This window comes from Lycium ferocissimum, chromosome 1, assembly GCF_029784015.1.
Source record: "Lycium ferocissimum isolate CSIRO_LF1 chromosome 1, AGI_CSIRO_Lferr_CH_V1, whole genome shotgun sequence".
Taxonomy (NCBI): Eukaryota; Viridiplantae; Streptophyta; class Magnoliopsida; order Solanales; family Solanaceae; genus Lycium; species Lycium ferocissimum.
In genome coordinates, this window is record NC_081342.1 from 9,143,416 (window position 1) to 9,171,258 (window position 27,843).

General features: G+C 34.6%; 3 protein-coding genes across 3 annotated transcripts; 1 reads left to right on the top strand and 2 right to left on the bottom strand.

The window, feature by feature from the left end:
• Positions 1–904: 904 nt before the first annotated feature.
• Positions 905–12,564, bottom strand: LOC132046645 (uncharacterized). Its single transcript, XM_059437346.1, has 11 exons — positions 11,900–12,564; positions 8,709–8,973; positions 8,327–8,486; positions 7,471–8,170; positions 6,935–7,364; positions 6,661–6,842; positions 4,308–4,467; positions 3,430–3,657; positions 2,962–3,312; positions 1,625–1,726; positions 905–1,471 (listed from the first exon to the last, which is right to left on the bottom strand). The coding sequence occupies exons 1-11, from the start codon at positions 12,412–12,414 to the stop codon at positions 1,211–1,213; spliced, it is 3,354 nt and encodes a 1,117-aa protein (XP_059293329.1). The 5' UTR covers positions 12,415–12,564; the 3' UTR covers positions 905–1,210.
• A 7,066-nt stretch (positions 12,565–19,630) lies between these two features.
• Positions 19,631–23,779, top strand: LOC132046655 (meiotic recombination protein DMC1 homolog). The gene is made up of 15 exons (XM_059437356.1): positions 19,631–19,661; positions 19,755–19,831; positions 20,866–20,957; positions 21,072–21,143; positions 21,239–21,277; positions 21,521–21,578; positions 21,682–21,727; positions 21,820–21,865; positions 22,005–22,066; positions 22,212–22,278; positions 22,388–22,480; positions 22,561–22,629; positions 22,764–22,842; positions 23,103–23,269; positions 23,446–23,779. The coding sequence occupies exons 1-15, from the start codon at positions 19,648–19,650 to the stop codon at positions 23,488–23,490; spliced, it is 1,026 nt and encodes a 341-aa protein (XP_059293339.1). The 5' UTR covers positions 19,631–19,647; the 3' UTR covers positions 23,491–23,779.
• A 448-nt stretch (positions 23,780–24,227) lies between these two features.
• Positions 24,228–27,343, bottom strand: LOC132046662 (stem-specific protein TSJT1-like). The gene is made up of 4 exons (XM_059437369.1): positions 27,070–27,343; positions 25,558–25,798; positions 25,347–25,467; positions 24,228–24,684 (listed from the first exon to the last, which is right to left on the bottom strand). Exons 1-4 carry the CDS (start codon positions 27,270–27,272, stop codon positions 24,494–24,496), a joined length of 756 nt encoding a protein of 251 aa, XP_059293352.1. The 5' UTR covers positions 27,273–27,343; the 3' UTR covers positions 24,228–24,493.
• Between the last annotated feature and the right edge of the window lie 500 nt (positions 27,344–27,843).

Here is a 27,843-nt window from a genome sequence, read left to right on the forward strand (position 1 = left end):
CAGAACACCACTTGACAAGTCAATGGGAGTGGTCGTAGGATAAAATAATCATCGCATTGTGCGGTAAATCAAAAATCTGATGTGAAATTTTTCATGGATCTCTGTTAAAAGAACTACATAACTAAAAGAATATTTGTAACAGGTCCTGAAATCGATCTCCCCATGCTTATAGCCAATCATTAGAAAATTAAATCAATATATTGAAAGATAGGTGGAGGACATATATAATAATGACGGGATCACGTCGACCAGATTTATGGACCTCTCTACTTTCTTGCCAAAAGAAATTACTAGTATCAGCTAATTAAAATTTTGTCTGTATCATGGCAGCTAGGCAATTCCAAGTGATCATGTGCCAGTTACAAGAAAATAATGCAATGAATGGAAGGTATCAAAGGAGAAATAACATGAAACTCTCAATATTACCAAATAAACAATCAACAATTGTGAAAAAAATAGTAAAAGATAAAGAAAAAGCACCGACCAACAAACTTTTCAAAGACAAATGATGGAAATGACTACTTGGCTTCAACATCACAAAATCGTTGGTAGAATTTCCTAACTGTCCAAAATATTTATGACTTGATTGGAATTTCAACAAGGAATTTGAAGGGAAAAACTTTCAAGATCTAGAAAATATACAACTCTAATTCTCAAATTAAAATTTAGTTTACTCCTTTCGAAAACCAGATAATTTAGTACCAAAAAATACATAGAAAACCTTATTTTCAGAAGATCTTTTCAGCACATAGTTAACAAAGATTAGTGAAAATCCAATTGTCCTGGTTTTTTGGTCTCTATCACTACCTATAACTCTATTAATCTTACATCTTTAGTCGAAAAGGAGTAGAAGTAGAGGCCTCAAAGAAAAACAAGAAACAGTGAACAAGATCAGAAATTTCAATGGTCTAGAAACTCAGGATACATTCATAATTATTCAATTGTGATTTGGGAAGAGAAATACACTAGATGGGAACAAGTATATAGAACTACAAGCTGGAAAAGGAATAAAGAGAAAGATACAGAAAGAAAAACTACCATAAATGTCCTATGGAGGAGAATAAGTCGGTGTGGTTTTCCAATTGAAGTGAGCTTAGGAACATGCTACATTGCTCAACTAGGGGTCAACAGACCCAAATATTGGGTCCTTCACTCCTGAATAATCTAATGCTAATCTACAACATCCTAAGGCTACAAAATTTGAGGAAGATCAAGAATCTTCTTGACTTTGTGAAGTAAGGGAATTAGCACATGTAAGCAAGAGATTGTAGAGGTTCTCAGCTGTGGGACGGTCGCCTGGATCCTTCTCAGTACACCAACAATAAATAGAAACGAGAAATCTCAGGATACAAGATTCAGATTGTTTCTTGTCAAGGTCCGAGCCAGAACAAGACTTGGCTAGATCCTCTAGCTCAGATTTGGATGCGGCCATTGCCTCCAGTTCTTCGGGTAGTTGTGACCGTTTACCCGCCTGCATGAGTTAACAAGAATTACATTGTTTTCTACTACCATTTAAAGCTAACCAAACAAACAAGTAAAAAAAAGTGTCATATGAAAATTGTCCAGTGGTACTTCCAGCATACTTAGAACATTACTAGATCAAAGGTTAGAGATAAAGACATACCTGAAGAGAATTGTGGATATCTAACTCAGATGACTCTGAGTAAGGAAGTTGCAGTGTTAACAATTCCAGAAGGACGCACCCAAAGGACCAGATATCAGCACCCTACATTCAAAGATAATCAAGTAAAAACCTAGTTCGGAAGACCTTTGAAGATATTAAGCTAGAAATGCAGTTAGACATGCCAAAAAACTCTTAATTTGTCTTTCAAGTCACCAACTCAAAGCCAATTAAACCCATTTGTTTAACGTTGAAAGAAAAAAAAATATTATAAAGGAAATTACCACCCATAACACCTTTTTATTTGTCGAATAACCCATTTTAACCAATTTACCCTGCTAGTGAATTTGGGGAGGATACGGGTGAAATAGTCCACCCGCCCCCTACTAACATTTTTGGTGATTAGCTCCAAAAATTGAGTTTTCAAGATCCTCCTAGCATTTCAACCATTGAACCAGTTAGCTCCTCAATCTAACTATTAGCTTTCATCTACCTATCAAAAAGGGGAACCTGCCAAGTCAAAGCAAGAAGAGCCTTTTTTTATCTCGAAGTGACCCATCTAACCCAGAGTTGAAGACCTTTTCAATTTCAAGGAAGTAAGAGAGTTAAAATTAAACACCAACCCCCCCCCCCCCCCCCCCCCAAAAAAAAAAAAAAATTTTGCCAAAAGATACATCTTCTGACATCATCCTAATATAAGAATAGTCTCTCAAAAACGAATAAAATTATCCTCCATCTCCAAGTTATATTCAAGTATAAAAACAATGAGGAAAACTAAAAAAAATCAACGACCACGAAATTCAGGTGGAAAATTTGAATATGTCGATAACTACATATTTTTGCTCTTTAATCTGTAGCAGTACAACAATCGAGCAGACAGAATATGCCTTCTTTTCTAGCTTAAAACATTAAAAAGCGGAGTTAATAATTAAAGAGATAAAGCTGAATTCTAATAAAGGAATGAGTGATATATCAGTGTTTAGTAGAAAATGCATGTCTTTTGAAGGTGGTAATTTTTGGTTGTGTTTAATTGATGTCAACCAAGACTACAACTACGCCTCAGTCCCTACCAAGTTGGATCGGCTATATGAATCCCCACATTCATTTAAACTCATTTCAAAGACAACGTACACAATTCTTGGGGAAGGACATCAAGATAGAATTTGAAAAAGAGGAGGGAAAAAGCAAAACAGAAAAATGTGTCAACTGCATCTGCAAATCATTTTCATATCAAGATGGGATAAAAGAAAGGAGTAAAAGTCACAAATCAAGAAGATGAAGCGAACGGTGTATTAATTTCTTCTTTTCTGAGTTGCAAAGGCACTACAGGAAAAACTTACCAACCCATAGATGTTGCGCTTTTTCATCGCCTGAAAGACCTCAGGAGCCATCCAACGAGGTGTACCAACACATACATCCGGTGGAGGAATTCCATTATGGGCAATGCAGCAAGTATGTAAGTATGAACGAAGGGGAATCGCCATATCGAAGTCACATAGCTTTACTGTAGGGGTACCATCAGCTCTCTTCTTATCCAGATCTATCAGGATGTTTTCACTTTTTATATCACGATGTATGATATGCCTAGAATGCAGCTCTGTCAATGCACTTGTTACATCTCGGGCAATAAATACCGACAGCTTAACGGGAAGACGCTTCTCACCAGCATTAGATAGCTTATCTACATATTTCTGTCAGTTAAGGACAAGAAAGCAAAATGAGCTGAATAAAAAAGGCAATCAGGTGTTAGTTATCCCCAATAAAGGAGAGGACAGTCCAGCAGAAAAAGAGTTTAAGGAAACATTTACCTTTAGTGAACCCCCTTTAATGTGCTCCATCAAGATGGCAGACTGCAAAGTACGACTTTCTGAACTGCCATCTGATGAAGGAGCCCATCTAGAAGATATTTGATGGCCATAATATTTGACAATGCACGAACTATTTAAGACACCCAACACCCTAACTTCTCCAATGCAGTTAAACTCAAAATTCCTAATCTCATCCGCCAAGGACTTGGCTACCTCTAAAGTTCGCACCTGCAGCAGCAAAAACGTTCATTCAATCATCCAAACCTCAACCCTAAACTAGTTGGTATCATTCATATGAATCTTCTATATCATGCCGCTCAAAATTAAGGTTAGTCAAGCAAAACAAATAAAAATAATTCAACTATACATCGTCAATAAAGATGTTAACCGAGAAAAATTCCCACAGCCATTGATATAATAAGTGTCATTAATCAAGTTTTATCAGCAGATAAATGAAGAATTTGCAAAATGAAGAGCATATGTCTGCAAAATAATGGATTCCGGCTGAATAACAGAATAAGTCAAAAAAGATGTTTTTCTTCTTATCTATTTCCAAAACAGATCAAAAGCATTAGACCAGAAAATTCATTTTGTAATAGCTGTTTCTTTTCCAGGTGAGTTAACACATATACATGCTGGAATTCAGCCACTCTAAGACTAGAATGTTTAGATGATTTAATTCAAGTAACAATGACTTGACAGTCGGACCAAAAAAAAGTTCGAAGTTGAGTGGAGAAAGGAAATAAGTAACAACAAAAGGAAAATACTACTCAGCATGTGACAGATATGCTAAAGTTTGAACTTAGACTTGAGAATAAGAACTTAGGTATATTTGCATAATAATAAATGCAGAGCTTAAAAGCAATCAGGAACCACACCTTTGCCAGAGTCTCATGTGATCCCAATTTACACTGGATGAGGGTTGAGGAAGGAGCTTTATGAATTTTATCAGAACCCGATAGAGAAGGAAAAGAGCTAACTTGACCAGGACTACCATCTGGCACAACTGGAACATTTATCCGCCTTAGTGGAACATACCTGAAAGAAACAGCAAGCTCATCGATCTGAGAACAGAATCAGCAATCTATCATAATCATCGTTCTACCCAACGGCTTCTACAACAGGAGATGTTTGGGTTATGAGACCATCAAGCCAGAAAAACAGAAAAGACATCGTTAGTGAGGCATCGACCTATGTGGTTTGGATGATTCGAAATAGGTTTTAATCAGCTCTTCTAAATGGTACCCTCACTCAAGACAATCTCAAGAAGAAGGGTAGTCAGATAGCCAGTAGATGCTTCATGTGCCACCTTACAGATGAGACAGTGAACCACTTGTTCTTACATTGCCCTGTGGCAACAGACATTTGGTCCGTGTATTGTGCAGTTTTTGGCATCAGCTGGTCAACACCACTCACCCTAAAAGAAGCAGTTGCAAGTTGGAATCCATGGAAAGTGGATAGATCCATCAAGAAAATCTGGCAAATGGTACCAGCCTATATATTCTGGTGTATTTGGATGGAAAGAAACAGCAGGTGTCATGATGGGATTTCAACTCCTAACTGCTCCCTGAGATCTAAAAGCTTGCTGTATCTTTTTAGTTGGGGCAACCTTTCCCCTGTAAATGATGCAATTTCCCTTTTAGATTTCATTAGTTCCCTCTCAATGGCTTAACAGCCTTGATTTTTCCTATAGGTTTTAACCTATGTTGCTCGGACCCGGCACTTTTGCCGCCGTACCCGTGTCGACATGACACTGACACGGGTTTGGGTACGGAATTCGTGTCAGATCCGGTCAATGGAGATTGGATACTTTGAGCAAAATTCATGACCAAATTAGAGAAAAATTTTGAGATTATGATTTCCCAAGATAACAAAAAGTAGAAATTTGAAGACATGGAATGGCATACCTTCAATATTATGTTGAAAATTGAACTAGTTTCTTTATCTCTGTTTCAGATGTCTTCAACATTGTTTGCTTCATATAGCAGGCCAAATCGAAGAAAACAGAGAGTTAAACCAATTGCAGAGTGGTCAACTTGCCTTGCGTATATGCAGCAGTTGGGAAGGGCTTGAATAGGTCCATAATTCTTCCTATTTCGAATTTCATGGTTGCTGGGAAGAAAAAGAGAGTTTAAAGAAATTGGGGAAGATGACTAGGTCAACCAATTGGGGAAGACGACTTGAGTTTCTTTTTGTTGTAAAACGATTTTTTTTTTTTTTTTTTTTTTTTGGGTATCCATTCTGAAACACTTGGTATATGGATAGTCCACGTGCACATTATTTAGTACAATGTTACTTCATCCAAATTTTGTCCCTTATTTTATTTTTAAAAAAAAAAAAAACACACTAATGACCTGCATATACCCAATTGAACTTTTAAATTAAAAAATTATCATAATTCATAAGAGTTTTGAATTATTTTTTATTATTGTAGCTATATTATTAGAATTTTGAATTATTTTTTGCGAAATCCCCGCACCCGTATCCGTACTCGGATCCGTACCCACGAATCTTAAAATTTAGATCATGCCGAATCCGACCTCTAGATCCGTACCCGTATCCGATACCCGCACCCCAGTCCAAGCAACATAGGTTTTAACTCCCAGCTCTTACTTATTTTTTTGTTTTATGGAGTTATCACCTACTTTGTCTCTGTAACTTTCTTGCGTCTACTTGATGCTTTTCAATACAACCACTTACTTCATCAAAAAAATAGGTTTTGATCAGTCAAATAAGTGATATTCAATAATTTCATTTATGAACTAATTATTTTAGAGTAACAGTTAGTTGTCTGGACTACAATCGATTTTCCAGCAAGCCAAACACAGATTATGTATAATGAAACTAATTTAACCAGTGGCTGAAATAATCCAACCATCCTTTAAATTGGATATCAAAGTGCACTTCAAAGAACAGCAGAATGAATAGAAACAGAGTGATGTCAACAGTCACTGGGATCAACCTAATATTCCAGAGCAACTAAAAAATTTCCTCTTTACAAGGTAGTTATTCACCACAGAATTCAACCCGGGGGGTTGGGGTGGGGGGTTTTTGTGGAGCTTTGGTAATAGAATACTACTCAAGAAGCTGGCCATTTTAACTCCAAAATAACCAACGATCCCACTGGCCAAATCGAAAATGAAGGATCCTAATACACATGTATTTATATAAATGCTTGTAGTACCAGGAGATGTCATGAAAAAAGTAACACAAAATTGGAAAATTATTTACCTGCAAAAGTATTCTGGATCTGTCTCTTCTCTGATATCAAGGGGATGGCACGCATCAACTATCATTCGAACCCATGATTCACCCCTCTTTACCACAATCACATTCCATGCATGCGGTGAAAAATCCAAATAACCCCTAACAAGCTCACAAGATATTCGAGGTTCTATTCGGTCGCACAGGTACTGCAGAAGACAAATGAAATTCATCAGTACATAATGATAGCAACATTCAGAACCACCATATCTAGTTAGAAACATGAGTGATGACAAAATACCTTCATAAGCAAGGCCCTGTGCCTACATACACCATACTGCAAACTCCCAATCGGAACAACAATAGAATTTTGCCTCGATTTTATGGAGCAAAGTGCTTTTTCACAAAGATCAAGGAAATGTATATCTCCTGAGACGCTAGGACTGTCTTTTGTGACCATGCTGGTAATGTCATCATTTCCGGTAGGGCATGTGCAGACAAAAGGCTTGCTATAGTTCGACCCAGATACTTCTTTCCTTGCCCTCTGTACAACATTACTTCTGTCACTTCCACCAAAATGATCCGACACTAAAAGTGCAAGCAGTGATGCAATTTGCAAGTTGTCTACAGCAACATGTTCTCTATCTTTAAACAGACCATCCATCTGCTTAAAATGAAAGATCAGTGCTTCAGCACGTAGAGCAATGGCATCCAGCATTTCATCTCTTTGCCTGAACAAATTAAATAAGTAATCAAAATGAATAGAAAGGCAAAGAATTCCCTGAAGTTTGTAGTTGAAGGCCATCACTGTTAATGGCATGCAAACATGGAAGTTACCTGTCAACTAAAATGACTTCCCGTGAATCAAGATGCAAATTCTGCTCATAACTCCTAAGCGACATAAATGGCCGATCTCGTCCAGCATCATAAAAGCCATCTGGTAAATAATCATCAATACCACAGAAGGACATCATGCTGTACTTGCAGGATACCTCTGAATGATCCGTTGGTCTGCGGGTTTTGCATGGTTTTGGATTATCAATGACCCCATCGAGGTGCCTTTTCGATTTTAGAGGACTATTAGATGCCTCGGAAGACGGGCTTTCCTCGACCACATCAGCAGCATCAGAAAGAGAACCTACTGAAGCATCACATGTTTTACAATTCTGATTATCTATGCATGTTTCAATGGAGTCAGGAGCAACACATGAAGATCTTTCTACATAATGGTCCTCCTTTAATCTGATATGTTCGTCAACAACACTATCTAAAGAGTCTTTGCACTCAGCTTCTTCAGCAAACAGTTCTTTATCATTTGTATCGTGATCCGCTATGCTTGACGAGCCTTCCACCAGAGAATTGTCAATTAGCTCAGAATGTTTGCAGGAACCACATTTCCTGCTGTTATTTAATCGCTCCTGACGAGCCCTCTGTTGCAAGTAATACTGCCGCTTCCATCTCTTGGTTTTTCGAGGCCGAAAACATCGATGATTGGATGATGAGCCACATAAATGACCCGACAATGTGATAGAAGCTCCTACACAATTAACAATTTACACATCAGACTTCCCGAAGGTACTACCCTTTCACACTAGACTTCTTGGAAAGGCAATACACAAGACCCAAAGAACCAGAATGTGAAGAAAAAGCATTAGAAATAAGGAAGGGAGACGAGAGATTTCGAGGAACTCACCATTTGGTGAAATCTCAGAGGTTTCTTGATCATCACCTTCAAGCACGTCCATTTCTGAAGATGAGCTGGTGAAGTCATCCTTGGACAAATCTATGAAATTCCCCTCCAAATTGCAGCATACCCGTGAAGGAATGGAACAACACCTAAGAAGCTTATTGTGCTTCAGGGAATTTCAATGAAGATATATGGGTCAGAATAAGGTAATTATAATAACATCAAGTTACCTGACTAGACAATGGAGACAAATACATTTATCAACATTAAAAGTTGATGACTCTCATGTTATAAACAACTATCGAAAAGGGGAAAAAGGAAAAGAAACTAGAGAAGAAGCCTAAAAGCAACGAGTCCGAAAAGAAACTGTAATTTCACTAACACATACCTGAAGATTGAGTCTCTGCAGATTATACATTGAAAGGAGATCAAGATTCTCCAAAGATGTTAATCTATTGTTAGAAAGGTCCAAACTCTCTAATCTTTGCAGAGAAGACAACCCCGGAGGTACTTCAATCAATTTATTATTAGCCACCTTCAGTGACAGTAAGGAGCTAAGATGAGTTACCTCAACTGGTAAATTCCTCATCTTATTGAATGAAAGATCTAGGCACTCCAAATTAGTGAGACAGGCAATTTCAGGAGGCAGGTATCTGCAGGAACAGAAAGGAACAATGGCATTATAATGGAGTACAAAGATGAAAATGGTTAAATGGTTTATAGATGTCAACTGGATCTACAAGTTTATGGTTCAAAACTTTCAACCTCTAGCAACCAAAAGTAAGGCACTGCTTGTCGAAAGTCAGCAGAATGAAGATTTACCCTTTCAAATAATAAAACAATAAAATGCGATTCAAGGATATCCTTAGATATCAGACCTCATCTAACAAAAATCAAGTGTCAAACTACTTAAACATGAATTTTATCTCAAGACTGGCGTAACTGCACCCAATAAAGGAAGAATATAAAATACAAATCCTAACTCCAGTTCCAAGTCAAATCCTCCTTCCAAGTGCAAAGAAGACAAATTTCCAGAGCTAACAACACTAAGCTACTACATACAACTGACAAATTACACGGACGTAACAAAATTTCATTTAATCTGCTATTAGGTATGGTACATGCTACTGTGATGGAAAGACGTGATAGCAACAGGCTCGCACTTCTGAAGTGTTAAATGCATAGACCCCTTTGGACATCAAACCCCTTGAGGCAGCGATGCAGCATATTCTATACTTCCATACTCCAAGAATACAAACTCACTTCACATACTTCCCTTTTCTGTTTGTCCTATTGGAGCCCAGTGAAATTTAAAACATCTATAACTTTATTATTGTGTGATGTACTCGTGCATAGGCATTTCACATACACCTGCTAGTCAGAAATAGAATCGTGTCTTTAGGGACCAATAGACATTCCCAAATAAAATGTGGACATTGAGAGGGTATTGCCAGGAGACCACCGCAACGAATATACAGCAACTTTTTTTTTTTTTTTTATGACATGGGAACCCGCAAACCCAGATCCTGTGCAATAGCTCGCAAACCACGCAGGAGAGATAACCCGCACTAGGCAAGCCCCGTGCGACAGCAACTTGATGTGCCAGCCAGAGTTTTAGTGTCTCAAAATCTTTAACTCATTGTAGTTGCAAGGAACAATGGGATGGAGATAAAGGGAAAAGTCTTCTGGAGGGTGCAGATAGCCAACCTCAAAAAATAAATTTATCCATTATAAGGGCAAACCATATAACCTCTTCAGCTATCAGATTGCATGAGGTAGAAAATAATAAGATACTGTTAACCTATCTAAGATGCCCTATAGGACAAGAAATCCCAAAAGATAAAGAGAGGAAACACAAAGAAATAGATAAAGAACAAAACTCTTTATGTAGAGGGCAGGATAAATAATCTGACCCTTCAGCAACAGTTAGTTATGCTATGTCTAATCCTAATATCCTATCATATCCCAGTGAAACCTAACATGGCCCTAGAGTAGAAACGGATACCCTTTGAAGAATGCTAAACTGCTTCCGCCAGACAACTTACAAATTTTGTGCATCTCTCTTAGTCCTGATTAACTAGTTTCAATCTCTTTTAGCACCTAAGCAGCAGTGACACAGAAAAAACAAATCTTTATTTTCTTTTTTTCTCCATCCGCGTAGCCACATACCAAAATTTCTTTAGGAAATCAGTCTCTTTTACTTTTACTAATCATGCATAACAGTTTATTTTGCTAGGTTATGTAAGTGTGCAAAACAAGTTTGAACTAGCAGGACTGAAAGTAAAACCTTTTTCCTGCAATTACTTTTTCCTTATGTTTACCTCGGAAAAGAGGGGCACAATAAACATCATGGTCTCCACATACCTAGTCCGCCTTGTATTAAATAGAAGTTTGTGTGATCACTTATCCTGCTTAATGCTACTTAACTTGGGTCTCATGATTGCAGTGTTTTAGCAATTACCTTGGTATAGTAAATTCAAATTACTTTAAGGACTGCAGCAAAAGTGAAAAAGTGTAGAGGCAACCTAAACAATTTTGCAATAACACCAAAAGCATATGGCGTTTGTGCTACAATATAGACAAGTTCACAGAGAAACATCATGGAATGGGTATAACTTTCATACATTGAAAAAGTCAGAATCTTTATGTATCAGGTTATAGGTAATCTATACTAAACATAAGTTTGGTAACATGGGAAAAGAAAGTAATAACTTGCTATAACCTGTTAATCTAAATAGTGTAAATAAATGTTACATTGTCAGTATATACCACTCATGAAAACTCTAGTTTTAGCAATTCCCTTGGTCTAGTATATTCAAATTACTTTAAGGACTACAGCAAAAGCAAAAAAGTGTAGACGCTACCTAATCAATTTTGCAATACCAAAAGCATATAGACCCACAACCTGCATACAGCTTCCGTGCTACAATATAGACAAGTTCCCAGAGAAACATCATGGAATTGGTTTAATCTTCATACATTGACAAAGTTGGCATTTTTATGTTATCAGGTTAACTGAAATCCAATTATAGGTAATCTATACTAAACATGAGTTAAACATGGGAAAAGAAAGTAAATAACTTGCTATAACCTATTAATCTACATAGACAGTATAAATAAGTTAAACCGTAATAAAATAACTGGAAAAAAAAAGCTCTAACCTGATAGAAAAATGACAAACAGAGAGCTTAGTGAGGCACTTAAAACTCTAATTTTACCGATTACCTTGGTCTAGTAAATTCAGATTACTTTAAGGACTGCAGCAAACGTGTAAAAGTGTATATACAACCTAATTAATTTTGCAATAACACCAAAAGCATATAGCTTTTGTGCTACAACATAGAAAATTTCACAGAGAAACATCATGGAATTGGTATAATGTTCATACATTGACAAAGTCAGAATCTTTATCTATCAGGTTAACTGAAATCCAATTACAGGTAATTGTCTATACTAAACATGAATCTTAGCATGAATCTTGTAACATAGCTTAACAGTGTGTGTATGTATATATATATATATATAAAACTTAAATCTCAATACAATAACTACAAGAAAGGTTTAAGAAAAGGGTCTAACCTGATAGAAAAATGACAAACAGATAGCTTAGTGAGTCTTTTAAGACCAGCAATATCTCTTAAAATTGGAAAAGCTGAAGGTCTTGAAGGAACTTTACATAACTCCAATTCTTTCAAATTCTTTAATTTCTGCAAATCCAATCCACTCATACCAGGCAATGATACCTTAACTTGTAAACTCTCTAATTCAACTAAATTCCTTAACTCACCATTTGGAAACAAATTAACTTCATTCCCAAAAAACTTAAGTATTTTAACCTTACCAAGTGCACCAATTGACTTAGGTATTAAATTAAATACATTTTTATACATATACAAACCCTCAACACCACCTTCTACACCTTCTAATAATGGAAAATCCAAACTTTTTCCAGAAATATCAAAACTTGAATCAAATACAGATACCATCTTGCTTGAATTGTCATCTAAACCCTTTAATTCATCAATTCCATCAGAATTTTCAGGTACATTCTTGGATTTAGCAGTTTCAGGACATTCTGAATCTTTCTCAGACATATTGTATAAGGGAAAAAGAATCAAATTAGAGAGTAAGAGTGAAAGAGAGGGTTTCGTCGGTGGAAAAGAGAAACCCTAGAATTGTTGAAGAAGAAAAGGGACTAAAGGAAGTGTAAATTATTTAAAGTGGGCTTTGACTGCAAATTCAAAATTATATGCGCTCTCTTTTGACGTGTAGATGTTTCTTAATTGACCGTTTGGACCCGGTAATGCGAATTGATACATGGGATTTATTTATTTTTTGGGAAAATAAACACTCTATGTCTATTTAGAAAAAATATTTACCTGAAATGGCTCATATTTTTAATATTACCCAAAGTGACCCCTTTATGCATTTTTATATGGGTTTATACATTATTTACAGTAAGTTTATAATGTTGTATATAGTTTGTACAAACCTTGATGCAAAAAAAAAAAAATATATATATATATATATATATTGGCTATGCGGATTTAAATAAAAAATATGATTATGTGGATGTAATATTTTATATTGGATTATATATTATTGAAATTATCTTTCTTTTTTTTCAAGGAGGTGAGTGTTTGCTTCTCAGGACAGAAAAAAAAAACGTGTTTGCTTCTCCAGACAGAAAAAGAAAACGTTTGCTTCGAATAAAAATAATTGCAAAAACTATTTTTTAAACCAAATATTGAAATCAATTTTTTCAAATTTTAAAGGAAACGACACCTATGTGTTTACTATTTAGACTCTTGGACTCAAATTGAAAACTGTATTAGTCAAAGTTGATGTGTCACACTAAAGAGTACTAAATATCAGTTGAATTTATGTCATTTTGCACTATGATACGTTTTGACTAAAAATATTGGGTCATTTGCACGATTAGCCTTCAGAGGCACTGGTCTTTAATTTTTGTCCTCAAACTGGTGGTCTTTAGTTTTTACCCTTAGCTTAATACTATGAGATTTGGGGTTCGAATGCCGACTCAATTAAAAAAAAAAATCGCAAAGCAGAGATTTGTAGCAAAGTTAGGCCTCATGCAAAATTCTACCTGCAGGTAAAGTTTTGCATTCAAAATTATGCCTGAGTTAGAGTTTTACATGTAAAACTCTGCCTCGGGAATCCAAACCTCTGTCTTGCAAATTTCTTTTTTTTTTTTTATTGAGCTAGGATTCGAACCCAGAACCATTAGGCAAAGGCCAAAAATTAAAGACCACCAATTTGAGGGATAAAAATTAAAGACCAGTGCTTTTGAAGGGCAATCCGCAAAAAAAAAAAATGAAAAATATTAATCATACTTACCCATACGTACAAAGTTTATATCTAACTACAAATGCAAGAAAAAAAACTCTAAAGAAAAACACAAGTTTAATCGGGGAAAAAGAGTAAAATATTGAGGCCCATAGTACCATGCGTTTTCAAATGAGATGGCGGTACAGATTTCTGAGATTAGAAGTTTTCTCTATTTCCTCTAATAATGGTAGAAAATATACACAAGCGAGTTATATTTGTGGAAATCAAGTAATACCAAATTACCAATTGCTCCTTTGAATCACTGATCAAAAAAATTAGTTACACGTATCTCAACTCACATAATTGCACCTACCCGCAACAGGTTATTAAGATTTATTGTTATTATTATATTTAATTTATATAGTAGCCATCCTCATAAGATTGTCTTCTTGGTCAAAGAGCTTTTACTAGTAAGGATGCGAAAGCAAAAAGCTTTGTGCGAATAACGTTTTCTTCTCAGCCCTCTCCTCACCAAAGGCCGAGAGAGAGACTGCATTCTTTTCTTTGGGTCATTGATTACCCTTCAAACTTCAAAGGCACTGGTCTTTATTCTTTTCCCTTCAAATTATTGGTCTTTTAATTTTTGTCCTTCACTAAAAATCTTTTGGTTTCGGGTTCGAACCCCCACTAAGTTAAAAAGTTTTTAAAAAAATCGCAAGGTAGAGTTTGGATTAGCAAGAAAGAGTTTTGCATGCAAAACTCTACCTCAAGCAGAATTTCAAATCTCTACCTTCAGGTAAAGTTTTGCATTCAAAACTCTGCCTGAGGGAGAGTTTTGCATGCAAAATATTACCTTGTGAATCCAAACATCTGTCTTGCGAAATTCCTTCTTTTTTTTTTTTTTTTTTATTGAGCTGGGGTTCGAATCCAGAACTTCGGGGTGTTTGGGGAAGAGCAAAAATTAAAGAGCACCAATTTGAGGGACAAAATTAAAGACCAGTGCCTTTGAAGGGCAATCCGCACAAAAAAATGCTTTTCTTTTCGGTAGCTCTTTTAGATTTTCAAAAATAGTGATAGTTAGGGCAAAGCCCGCAAATGTATGTGTGTGCTCGCAGGTATATGCGTGAGCGCACACATAACTCTTCGAAGAGTTTGAAGTATGACATTCGAAATGATATGACTAAAATCAAACGTAAAAGTGGGGTGAAATCTTTTTTGGCCAATGAAAACATGATTAGAAATAACTTTAACATTATTGAATTTTGTTTTTAACCGTTGGACATGCTAAGCAGAAGACAAACAGTGATGATTTTTACATATGTGAAACCTGTATGCTGATCCAACACTTCAATTATTAATAAGGATTGTGATAAATTACCCTTTTGCATAGGGGTGTACAAAGTAAACCGACAAACCGCACCAAACCGTTAAACCGAGTCAAACCGAGAAAAAAATCCGACTAGTGGTTTGGTTTGACTTGGTTTGGTGTTGAAAAAAAAACCCGACCATAATTGGTTTGGTTTAGTTTTAACTAAAAAAAGTCAAACCGAACCAAACCAACCCGACATTACTTGTATTCAATTTTTAAATTATTTTATACATAAAAATATTTATTTGTAATGTAATTTATAAATATTTCTTAAATTTTTTCGTAATTTTTTATCTATTATCATATTATTCAAGCTTGAACTTAGAATTTTGAATGTCATAAGTTTTATATCCTATAGATGTTAGTAACTGAAATAAAGTCAAGCCAAAACCAACTCAACACTAATGCTAACAAAAGAAATTCATTTACCACTAGGAATAACAATAATGTTGGATATCTATTCTTTAGTTTTACATAATTGATTTAGAGAGTGAAAATACATAACTTAAAGTTTTTTTTTCTTTGTCATGTAATTAATACTTATTTAGCCGTACTTATTTTAGCATGACTTAGTATTTTTAGATTATGGTCATTTTCTTTATGGCTTGTTAATTAGCAATACTTATTTTAACCGATTTTATTAGCTTTTGTTGAATATTTTAACACAACATCATCACTCTTCTCACATTTTGTGTTATTTTCTTAAGAAACACCTTAATTATATAGTTATATCTTACTAGGACTAAAGAAATATTTGAAGTAAAAGTTATATCTTTTGTATCAAGACTATTCACAAAAAAAAATCCGAAAAACCCGAGAAAATTGAATAACGGTAGAAAACCCGAGGTTGAAAAACCCGAATTTTATTGGCTTGGTTTGGTGTATAAATTTAAAAACCGTGTTTGGTTTGGTTTGGTGTTTAAAAAATCCGAACCAACCCGGTCCATGTACACCCCTACTTTTGCATATAGAATATTTGTGCTTTTAGTTGCTCAAATATCGATAAATTTTTATTTTGGTCCTTGTAATATGTCGAAAAACACATTTAACTTTCAATTAACTGAAATATGCACTTTTAATTCTTTTGCTTGTGAATCTTCACATATTTAATGAGTTATTGACAATTGCATCATTAATTATTCATATATCATGTTTAATTAGTTAATCCATTTGAGATATTAATGTAACTCTAAATGTAATTGAAGGTTAAATATACTTAATTATTTATTAAAATAGTCGAAATTATGAATAATAAGATATCGTTTGGTTGTTGGTTAGGAAGTGACTATTCATGTATAAATGAAGTGACTATTCATGTATTAAATCCTACATAACTTGTACCATGTTTGGTAGCATATTTTGCTATGTATAAAATTCAACACACAAAATACGATGTTTGGTTAGCAATTTAGAGTCCCGTAACTAATGCATGTATAAGTTATGAGGAAATCTATGTATTATTTTATATATGATAGAAGATGAAATAACTAATACATGAGTAATCAAACCCTGCATTACTAATACCTGCATAACTAATTCTTACATTACTAATAACTGCATAACTCTAACAAGTAACCATGCGACACTTAAAGTTAAAGGTGTAGAAATGCAATTAGAGTATATGTCTAAAATGTCCAAAGTAAACTAGTTTTTAAAAATGTCACATAGAATAAACCTTCTAATTCAAAATGCAATTGATAATAATCATCTGATAAACTGCAAAAAAAAAAAAAAAATGTTGATTAGTCTTGTATTATTGAGTATCCATGTTTAATATGTTTTAATTAGAGATAGGAGTGGAACGGCTCACCAAACTATTCAACCCTATACTAAAAAGGGGTAGGATGCCAAATGAGTGGAGGAAGAGTCCACGGTTCCAATTTATAAGAACAAATTAGATATTCAAAAGTGTTCTAACTATCGTGACCCTAAACTTATGAGCCATACAATGAAAATAGAATGTGGACCTAGAAACACAACAAGAGTGAGAGAATCAATTTAGATTTATGTCCGGTAGATCTACTGCAGAGGCTATATACTTACTAAGAAGATTGATGAAAATATATTGCAAAAAGAAGAAAGACCTATACATGATATTCATTGATCTAGAAAAAGAATATGATAAGAGTATCACACAAGTTCAATTCCTTTGGTGGGTGATGAAGAAGAAAGAAATTCTTATTTATAGATAGATGTCATAAAGGACATGTATGAAGAAGTTGTTATTAGCGTAAAAACAGTGATAGGCGACACGGAAGAATTTCCCATAACACTGGGTTTACTCGAGGTATACATTGAGTCCCTACTTCTTTATCGTAGTTATGGACGAGCTACCCAACACAATATAAGAAAAGGTCTCGTGGTGTGTGATGATATAGTGTTAAGTGACAAAACTATCGAAGGTGTCAACCAAAAGCTTGAACCATGGAGATGCACGTTAGAGAGTAAGAATTTTTGGATAAGTAGAAATAAGATTGAATACATGCATTACTGGTTTAGTTAGCATGTGAGGAGAAAGTTGAGGTGAGACTAGATGGGATTGCAGTGTCAAAATGCAAACAATTTAGATATCTAGTCTCGATCGTTGTTTCAAGAGAATAGAATGATAGCTGAAGATGTTACTTATAAGATTAAAATAGGATGGTTGAAATAGAGAAGTACTATTGGGGTGTTATGTGATGGAAGGATACCTATCAAAGTGAAAGGTAAGATCTATAGAACAACTATAAGATCAGCTATATTATATGATAGTGGATGTTGGGCTGCTAAAGTCCAACATATCCACAAGATGAGTGTCACATAGATGTGGATGTGCAGTCATACCAGAGGATAAAATATAAGAAGATCGCTTGAGATGGTTTGAACATGTTCTGAGTCGATCTATAAATGCACCGGTCGATAGGTGTGAAATTATGGTAAGTGAAGGTGTTAAAAGGAATGGGATAGACCTAAAATTATATGAAAAGAAGTGATCTCAAACCTGCAAATATATGCTTGGTATGAATATAAATGTAGCTAAAGATAGAACATAATGAATGAAAAAGATCATGCTAATTTTGGGCTAAGAATAATATGATTACTGTACTTTTCTTGTTCCCTCAATTCTTTAACATCTATATTTTCCAAGTAAGATAGAGGGAAGTTTTTAAACTAAACTTCATTTTCTATTTTTCTCCTGTTTCTAGGCAAATGCATTATAAGCTTATCCAACTTGTAATGTAAGGCCAACGAGTCGTCCCCCTAACCCCACAACTACTTGTAACAACTATCTCAGTCCTGTTTTAACTACAAAAAGAAAGGCTAATTAGAAGCTACTGTACATATTTACCTCATTACCTAGAGAACATAAATTGCTAATGTTCACATTGAAACCTCTAAAGAAAGCATATGAAAAATAGAATATGGAATTTGAACAAATATATATTGGTTGAAAAATTGGGACTAATCTTAACAAAAAATCATATATATGAATCGTGTTAATGTTTAAAAAATTGAAACATTAAAAAAAAAAAAAGTATAAAAACTCCTATCAAAAAAGGTGATAAGCATTTTGCACCCCCACAGGCTCAGCCCATAGTACATAGTTATTTTTCAACTTATATTTCAAGACACTGGAATTGACTAGTAATTTTATAAATGTTTTATGTCTAGTTTGGCTTTCTACTAAGCATTCTTCAAGTAATAGCTAGTCAATAACGAATCTTCGTACAGGAGAGAGAGAATATTTTAGACTATAATGCAAAGCTGGAGTAGGAATTTTATTAGTAGCACAAAATTAAAGGGCAAATAGTCAAACAAATTTGATATTTTTTTCTTTGAATATTCTAAATGTTACTAGGATAATGGTATTAGTAGAATGTGTCGAATAACTTCGAAATTCGTAATCATAAACTGGCACATAAGATAATTAAGTCAAGGGAAAAAATATTAATATTTACAATTAAATAGTGTAGTTCGAATATCAAATTTCCAATATTTAAATTTAACTAAGTTTCATGACTAAATTCTAAATTTGATATTAATATGACTAACTCATACGTGAAAAATAGTAAAAGTTCAAGCTAGCCTACCATTTTATGTACTCATATAACTTAACATTTCTTCACAGTTAGGGAAATAGTGTTCCTTAACATGTGTGATTCCCATTTACAAACAATTCTCATATATCTCTAATGGGTCGTTTGGTGCATGATATAAGTTTTATCAACACTTGGTAGAAGGTATAAATTTATCCCATTTATAAATTTATATTTTGTAATAACAAACAAAAATATAAAATGATCCCATTTATATAGTGGGATATCCCAAGATATCCATCCCAGAGACTATTCTATACCATCTACTAGGATGGTATAAAATAAATCCAAGATAGATGGGATAAATTAGTCCGGATTATAATCCGGGATAATTTGGCCATGCACCAAACGACCACTAATTTCTAAAACAAAATTAAGAAAATGCATGCAGGAGAGTTAGACTGAACCCTCACCACATGCAATCGGAACCCAAACACAAAAATAAATTCCAATTTATAGAACTTCGCGGGTTCCGCTTGTGTATATAAACGAGTATAACAACTCTGTTAGAGAATTCGAATTCACATTTCAAACACAACCATTATTCTCTCTTTCCTTTCAGCAAAATTTCAAATTTCAAATTCTCTTTGAAAATGCTTGCATTCAAGTAATAATCTAAAGTTCATATTTCATTATGTATTTACTATATTTTCTTATTGTGATTTTTATTCTAATGTGTTGATTGATTTCAAATTTTCAGACCTGAAGAACAGTTACAGCTAGTTGAACGTGAAGAAATCGATGATGAAGAAGACTTATTTGAAGCTATTGATAAACGTAATTTCAATTTCTCGTTTGAAATTCTTCAAAATTTTATTGCAGCATTCTTCAAAACGTAATTTCAATTTCATTATCCTTTACAGTGTGATTTGTATTTGTTAGTTGATGAAAGTTTATGCTCTGAATTAGTTCGTAGTATCATTTTTTATACTTATTTGAAGCTATTGATAAACGCAATAATCATTTTCTATTCTGTTGCAAATTTCTTATTATAATTCTCTGAATTAGTTCTTATTGTCTCAATTTATACTTATTCGAAGCTATTGATAAACGTAATATCATTTTCTTCAAAATTAAACCGTAGCATTGTTTAAATTCAAACATTTCATTATCCTTTACTTGCGTGATTTGTATTTGTTAGTTGATGAAATAGCTCTCAATGAGCTCAATAAACTACGCGGTTCTCGTTTCTCCTAAAAAAAAAAAAAAAAAAAAAAGCAACAGCAACTTTGTTGAGCTTCAAAATTTAATCGTAGCATTGTTTAAATTCGAAATTTCACTATCCTTTACTGTATTATTTGTATTTGTTAGTTGATGAATTATATAGCTCTGATAAGCTCAATACACTAAGCTGTGAAGTACGATATTCTTGTTCTCCTTAAAAATCAACTGTAACTTTGTTGAGCTTCGAAATTCATGCTAGTTTACTGTAAATCTGGATTTTATTTTCTGTGATACATTATGTTTTTGTCTGGAGTAGAAACAGTACAGATCGTTAATGTATATATAGTTGCTCGTTTTTCTTCTAATTCAACCGTAGCATTGTTAAAACTTCAAAAATTTCATTATCCTTTACTGCGTGATTTGTGTTTGTTAGTTGATGAAAGTTATGGCTCTGAATTAGTTCTTAGTATCATTTATACTTATTTGAAGCTGTTGATAAACGTAATAGTATCATTTTCTTTTCTGTTTCGAATTTCTTATTATAATCTCTGTTTGAATATCAAATATAAATTCATGTAGTAAAGTAGTGATGAACTTCCTTTAAGGATTAACAGTTTAATTAAGCGAAGTTTGGGTTATTTATGCAGTGATAACTCATGGAATCAATGCTGGGGATGTGAAGAAGCTGCAAGACGCAGGTATCTACACCTGCAATGGCTTGATGATGCACACGAAAAAGGTGAAACGAAAAAACAACTCGTGTTATTATTATTATTCAGAAAGTGCTACTTTGTACTTTGGTTTTTCACTCTCTCTTCTAATAAGTATCAAAACTGTCTTGTTTAATTTCCAGAACTTGACTGGGATCAAAGGGTTATCCGAGGCAAAAGTTGACAAGATATGTGAAGCAGCTGAGAAGATAGTGGTTAGAGATTTATATTCTGATAGTCATATTTCTGTTGATGATACAGTCATCTGTTTCTGCTGCTACTAACTTTGTTTTTTTGGTAATCCTTGCAGAACTTCGGCTATATTACTGGGAGTGATGCTCTGCTCAAAGTATACATTTTCTCTTTCCTTTTCGTTTTATGCATTTAGTTGGATTTGTTCTATGATGCGTTAGTAATCCATTGAAGTAATAATAAGTAGGATGAGGCTCGTATGGAAGAAAAACACTGGTTTTGTTTTCCTTGCCATCCACTTTCATTCTTCTGCTTGTGTGGCATTTTAGATAGTGCAAAGTCCTAATTGTGCCTTACATAAAAACATACCTGAATAGTTAATACTACATGTTTGTTACAGAGGAAGCAAGTAGTTCGCATTACAACTGGAAGTCAGGCACTGGATGAACTCTTAGGAGGTAAACTTTTTGGTCCTATATGATTGAATCCTGAATGCTTCTCCTTTATACAGAAACTGCTCCTGATTCTGATTGTTCCTTTTTTCTCTGTGAACTTTTGAAGGAGGGATAGAAACTTCAGCAATCACTGAAGCTTTTGGTGAATTCAGGTACAAATCAACTGACTATTGTTTTAGCTTTGCAGTAGAAACATTAGTAGAGTATTCATCTAACTCTCTGCTGAATGAACCAACTTATGTAGATCTGGAAAGACACAACTTGCTCATACTCTATGTGTCTCTACTCAGGTTCACTTCTGATCTTAATCAGAAGCAATGAAATGTCTTGACCATCTAGATTACTCCATATCTTTCATATGCTTTACACTTTCATGGTATCATCCAGAATTTGACAAGATTGTCAATTCATTTGTCTGATTTATTGCAGCTTCCTACCAGTATGAAGGGAGGGAATGGAAAGGTGGCTTACATTGACACTGAGGGAACATTGTATCCTTGCTAATAATTCCTTACTCATATATCTTGAGAATTCAAACAAGCACCTATTAGTCTCTTCATGAAGTAACAGCTACAGAAACTCAAGAGAATGCTTCCCTTCCATTTTATCCTTTTTCCTCAACTAAGTGTACTATAGTCGTCCAGATCGTGTTGTGCCCATTGCTGAAAGATTTGGAATGGACGCAGGAGCAGTTCTTGACAATGTAAAACATCTTTTATACCCTCATTTAATGATCTACTGCTCTTTACTGATTTCTCAGCTGATTTTCTTATCATTCCTTTTTTTTTCTTCTTATCACGTGAATTCACCAGATCATTTATGCTCGTGCATATACGTATGAACATCAATACAACCTACTTCTTGGTCTGGCAGCAAAGATGGCTGAAGAGCCTTTCAGACTTCTGGTGAAAGCCACAACTTCCGGTTTATCCTGAATAAGACCATTACTGATGGCATTTGTTCATATATTGAAATTTACTTGCAGATTGTTGACTCTGTGATTGCTTTATTTCGAGTGGATTTCACTGGAAGAGGAGAGCTTGCAGATCGTCAGGTACAACTAAATACAGAGCATGATTTTTGATTTTTAAGTTCCAATATCTTGATATTTGTCTGTGAAGAAGAGCCTGCAATCACCTGTTCTGATACACTTTCTTTTGAATGCCTATGCCTTCTTGTCATTTCCAGCAAAAGCTGGCTCAGATGCTGTCCCGACTGATAAAGATAGCTGAGGAATTTAATGTTGCTGTGTACATGACCAATCAAGGTAGGCAGTCCAACCTTGCACAGCTATACAAAATGTTGATATGCGTAAAGTTAAAGCTGAAGGAGTAAGTGCATAGACACAGTGTTACTTCCTAAGTGTCGATGTAAATGGATTTGACTCCAAAGTTTCCTGTTTAATACTCCTTCCATGGCACTTCCCAAACAGTTAAACAGTCTTTTATGTTTACTGTATATTGATTGTCTTTCTCTACTTTGAAACTCTACGCATGCTAACACAAGTACTTGGATTGGTGAATGCAGTTATAGCTGATCCAGGAGGTGGTGTGTTTATATCAGATCCAAAGAAACCAGCAGGAGGTCATGTCCTTGCTCATGCAGCAACTATAAGACTAATGTTCAGGAAAGGCAAAGGAGAACAGCGTGTCTGCAAGGTGTATGACGCACCAAATCTTCCAGAGGCTGAAGCAATATCCTTCTCTTATTATATTAGTTTTTCTATCACATTTTACTGTGATTATAATTTACAGTTAAAAAGAAAACCCGCCCTATATATCTGTGATTAGTGCATCACTTTCCACTGAGTCGAGATTAGTGTCGTGTTAAACTAGATATTTCAGTTATTTATTTTCCTTGATGAATACACGTTTTTCAGATAACACCTGGAGGAATTGCAGATGCGAAGGACTGAAGATCAGCTAGGACTTGCAACAGAGAGCTGCCTATGTTAACTTTCTGCTTTCATATTTTGATGCTTACTTTTTAATGTCAGCTACAAATATATTAGCATAGCATGAATAAGTTTGTAAGCCAATGTTTTCTTACACTTATCATGGTTCGTGTGCAGTGTTATCACTATTATAGTTAGTTTCTTGCTCCTAGAAAATCACAATCTTAAGAGTCTAGTTGTCTTGTATTATCACAGACGATTCACAAAATGTAGACATGCAATAGCAATAATAGACACATGCTTCTGTTGGCGATCTTGGTTAGCAAGTTTTTAGTCCTAATACTTCATTCGATCATTATGTTCACAAAATCTCAAGTTGTCTTCTGATTTCAAAAGGTTCAAAATCTAACCACCAACCATTTTGACAAGGGAAGTTATGTAGCCAGAGCTACTTTCCTACCAAAGCGCATTGTGTATATGGTGCTTACTTTTGCTTTTTGCAATTATGAAAATTGTTCTTGACATGGCACTACCTTTTAAGAAACAACTGGTTCTTTTGCCTTCAACAAGCCCAACTCGTGGGTATACAACGTCAATGCACAAGGAACCAGATACCTGTCTATTGATGTTTCTTATTAGCAAGAACATTTACCAGCCAGCATGCTTATGAAACGTGCTAATATTAGCTACAACACCATCTGAAAATATGGAAAATGCAAGGGTAAAGGAAAATGGAAGCACCAAATAAGCATACAAGATAAGCAAAGCCCCTGTATCAAAGACATTGTTATTTAAAGTAGGCATCTTCCAGCCAAGAAAATGGCCTAATTCAGTGTACGACATAGAGAATCACATGCATTAGTAGTCTCATATGAAATATCTTTCCTCACTTCTTAACATCTCTACAAATCCATAAAGCTCATTGCAATAGAGAAGTTATCAACGAGTTGATAAAGAGTTGGCAATAACAGATAGAAGGCCAACTAATAATGAAGCCTTCATGGTGAAGAAAACAGCAGTCAGCTTAGTAGTGTTGGGACCAGTTAGCAGCACTCCCCACTCTGGGCATGCCTGACTCCACCTTCTTAGACTCTGAGTCCACCTTAAAGTTTGCACCGCACACCTCGCCTGAGCTGTCCACCCTAGGTACTGGTTTCAACTCGTTACGTGGGTGCTCATAACTCCTCAAGCCACCAGAAGATGTGAAAAAGCATCCTGAAGCATCAAACAAGACAATACGACACATTGAGTATTCTGTCTGATTTAAAAATAAACTATAAGAGATTGAGCATCTTGAACGAGAAAGAAAACAATACACACAAAACATACTGTTAAAGAATTAAGTCCGAAAATGCTACATAAGGGTGAATGGGAAAACCCAAATTCTCATGAATTGATAGGGTGTGAGAAGCATATACTAAATCCACAGATAATATGTCATATAACAACCTGAATTTATGAATCCCATCCCATGATTTATTTATGTATAGGCATCTTGCCATGCCCATGTGACCTACCACTCTCCCTGATTTTATTTTACCCTCTTGTTCATCCACAGAGAAGGAAATAAAAGTCATACAAAGAGAACTATACGCACAAATAGAAGAGGTCTCGATGGATCTGACAAACATCAATTCATTTGATTATATTGGTGATCATCAAAAACTGTATATTGATTATCTATTTTCCATACGGGCTTAGACTGCAAAGAGCACATTTTCCAATTTCAATGATCCTATGGATGAGCTTCACCCTTGTTCCCTTTTTAACAGAAGTTCTTTTACTTATTACCAATCCAAAAAGAATAAATATATACTATGTATAATCTATAAGTTCCAGGACCTTTCCCTTCAAAGCAAGAAATTCATGTGCATTACCTTTGGGAAATGGTGCAAAGGATTTCCCACAGCCTTGCTTCACAATGTCAGCATCATCTGAGAGAACTAGGTGGCCTTCGGCATCAGTACCCCAGAAGAAAGGCACGTTGCCATCAGCATCCTATAACAATGGAACTTGTACATTTAAGCCAAGATCGAGAACATTACAGATAAGTCAAGATCGAGATAGGATGGTATAAAGAACACTTACAGAAGCTAGAAAAGTTGACTTCAAAGAGCTATCATAAAGAACGAAAGCAAACTTTCCATGAATATCCTTCACAACTTGATCTGGAGGATAAGGACCTCTATCTCTCAAAGTCCTGTAAGCCTCAATAACAATGATCACTTCGTTTGCTGTCTTGTTTAATCCATACTGTTGCTTAAGATGTGCTACATTCTCAATGTGGCCTTGAAACATGCAGAAAATGTCATCCACAACAGCGAACAACCTATAAGAAGCAGAGCATTGACAATATTAGTGTGCGATCGTCCAATTAACATAATCTGTTTTACAAGTTCGTATCATCACATGCATATGGCAAAGCAAAAACGCTTAATAAAGTTGCTAGCCTGTTTTAGGTCACAGAAAGTTCCTCTTTCTTATCTCCCCCCAAAAAAAAAAAAGTCATAAGGAAATATGCTTCTTGACAAGAATGTTTCCGCATTTTGTTTAAGCTTCTTCAAGGTTTTCCATCTAAAATGAAGGTATTTATTCTAACAGGAAAACACATCCTTTCATAACATTACAACAGCCATTCATATTACAAGGCCCAACACCAGACTCAACAACCTTTAGTTGTGGCTTTTATTCTGCTGCCAGAAACATCATCAACCTCACCTTCAGCGTTTAACTTACAAATTTCAAGATTGCACTTGTAAAAGTTATATACATATTGGTTGGATAAGAAGTTTGACAGTCTACTAGAATAGCATTATTGTGACAAAATGTGATTTGGTTAAAATAAATAAACCTAAATTTCCGAAAACCAAAAAAAAACTTTAATCTTGACATAATCGCAAGAGATTTTAAACAAATTAGTCACCATATTAGACCAAGCAACTGGTTGATGATTATGTCATTAAAAAAATAAAAAAATAAAATAAAAGAAGGAAGAAAGATTAAACAACAGAAAAATTAGTTTCAAACTAAGCCCCAAAACCCCATCATTGGATCCAACCAAAACCGACAAAAACATAGATAACAAGTCCAGAATACATAGATAGCAGAATAAACAAAATTTGTAGCTTATGTCCAGACTTTCACATTTCAATTCCAAGATCCACCATAAAGTAAAATAGAATCAAGAACTTCCTGAAAAGATCACAGATCAGATCAACAAAAGAACACAAACACAACTGTTGACCATATATAAAAATATAAAATAAAAAAAGATCGTTGTTGACCAGTAGTTATTATCTGAGAAAGCCACTTCTTTGTTAAAGAAAATTAAACTCAAGAAGAAATGTGACCACGTGAGAAATCAACTCTTTAAACATGATATGAAAAGAATTCAATCAATCAATCAAATCAACTAAAAGCTTTAATGTCAAATACTGTAGTTATAATAGACTACATGAATCTATATCTATATAGTAGATCTCATTATCCTACTACACCAAACATAACAACATGAACAGCTGGCACAAATTTCAGATCAAAAAACAAAACAAAATGGGGTCAGAAAAAAGACAGTAGATTTAAGAAATAATGAATTAGAACCTGGGAAGAAGAGGGTTTTGGCGTTCAGAAGAGTAAGCCAATAAACCAGCAGAACCAAGATTGATAGTAACTGAACCTGAATGTGCTGATGAGAAACGTTGTGCCAAGAAACCATCTTTCATAGCACAAACAGCACTGTCATTGTTTGGACTTTGTAGTGCTTCTGGGGATTTAGCCACTGATTTCTCAAATACTGCTAACATTTTTTCAGATGATTTGATTGAGTGATTTGGTTTGTTTTCTGAGATGAGAAAAGTGGTGATGATCAATGGGGGTTGAAATAGTTTGCACTTTCAGCGGACAACATCTTTTCTTTTCTTGATTTGCCACAATTGCCCTTGCTTCACAAAAAAGACAACAATTTAATAATACTCACTCTGTTTCAATTTATTTGAACGTATTTCTTTTTTAATTCGCCACTAAAATAAAATGATCTCTTTCCTAATTCAAAATAATCACTTTAGCGATCGATTTACAACCACACAAATTTTCAAGATTTATTTTGAACCACAAGTTTTAAAAAATCTTTCCTCTTTCTTAAATGTCATGCATCTAATCAACGCTCATATAAATCAAATTGCAATGAAATAGATAGTCTAAATATTTGTAAATTAGGAGACTGTGAGCTTATGGTTTTTGGCTCATTTTTATTGTTTTGACTTAAATTTAAGTGCTTAAAAATATTTTTTAATTTTATTTAAATACTTTAAAAACTAAAAAACTATTTTGATTTTAAAAACCCCTTAAAATAAAAAATCCCCAAAAGTCTCTTTT

Bases quoted from the DNA above. Each gene is read 5' to 3' on its own strand.
- LOC132046655 (XM_059437356.1), top strand. The intron at 21,278-21,520 runs GTATACATTTTC...TGTTTGTTACAG, and splicing joins GGAGTGATGCTCTGCTCAAA to AGGAAGCAAGTAGTTCGCAT. The intron at 22,279-22,387 runs GTAAAACATCTT...TGAATTCACCAG, and splicing joins CAGGAGCAGTTCTTGACAAT to ATCATTTATGCTCGTGCATA.
- LOC132046645 (XM_059437346.1), bottom strand. From the start codon at position 12,414: ATGTCTGAGAAAGATTCAGAATGTCCTGAAACTGCTAAATCCAAGAAT. The intron at 3,658-4,307 runs GTGTGGTTCCTG...TTGCTGCTGCAG, and splicing joins CACATGAGACTCTGGCAAAG to GTGCGAACTTTAGAGGTAGC. The intron at 1,472-1,624 runs GTATGTCTTTAT...TAACTCATGCAG, and splicing joins ATATCCACAATTCTCTTCAG to GCGGGTAAACGGTCACAACT.
- LOC132046662 (XM_059437369.1), bottom strand. From the start codon at position 27,272: ATGTTAGCAGTATTTGAGAAATCAGTGGCTAAATCCCCAGAAGCACTA. The intron at 25,799-27,069 runs GTTCTAATTCAT...TGCTTCTTATAG, and splicing joins CAAAACCCTCTTCTTCCCAG to GTTGTTCGCTGTTGTGGATG. The intron at 24,685-25,346 runs GTAATGCACATG...TTGATGCTTCAG, and splicing joins CTTTGCACCATTTCCCAAAG to GATGCTTTTTCACATCTTCT.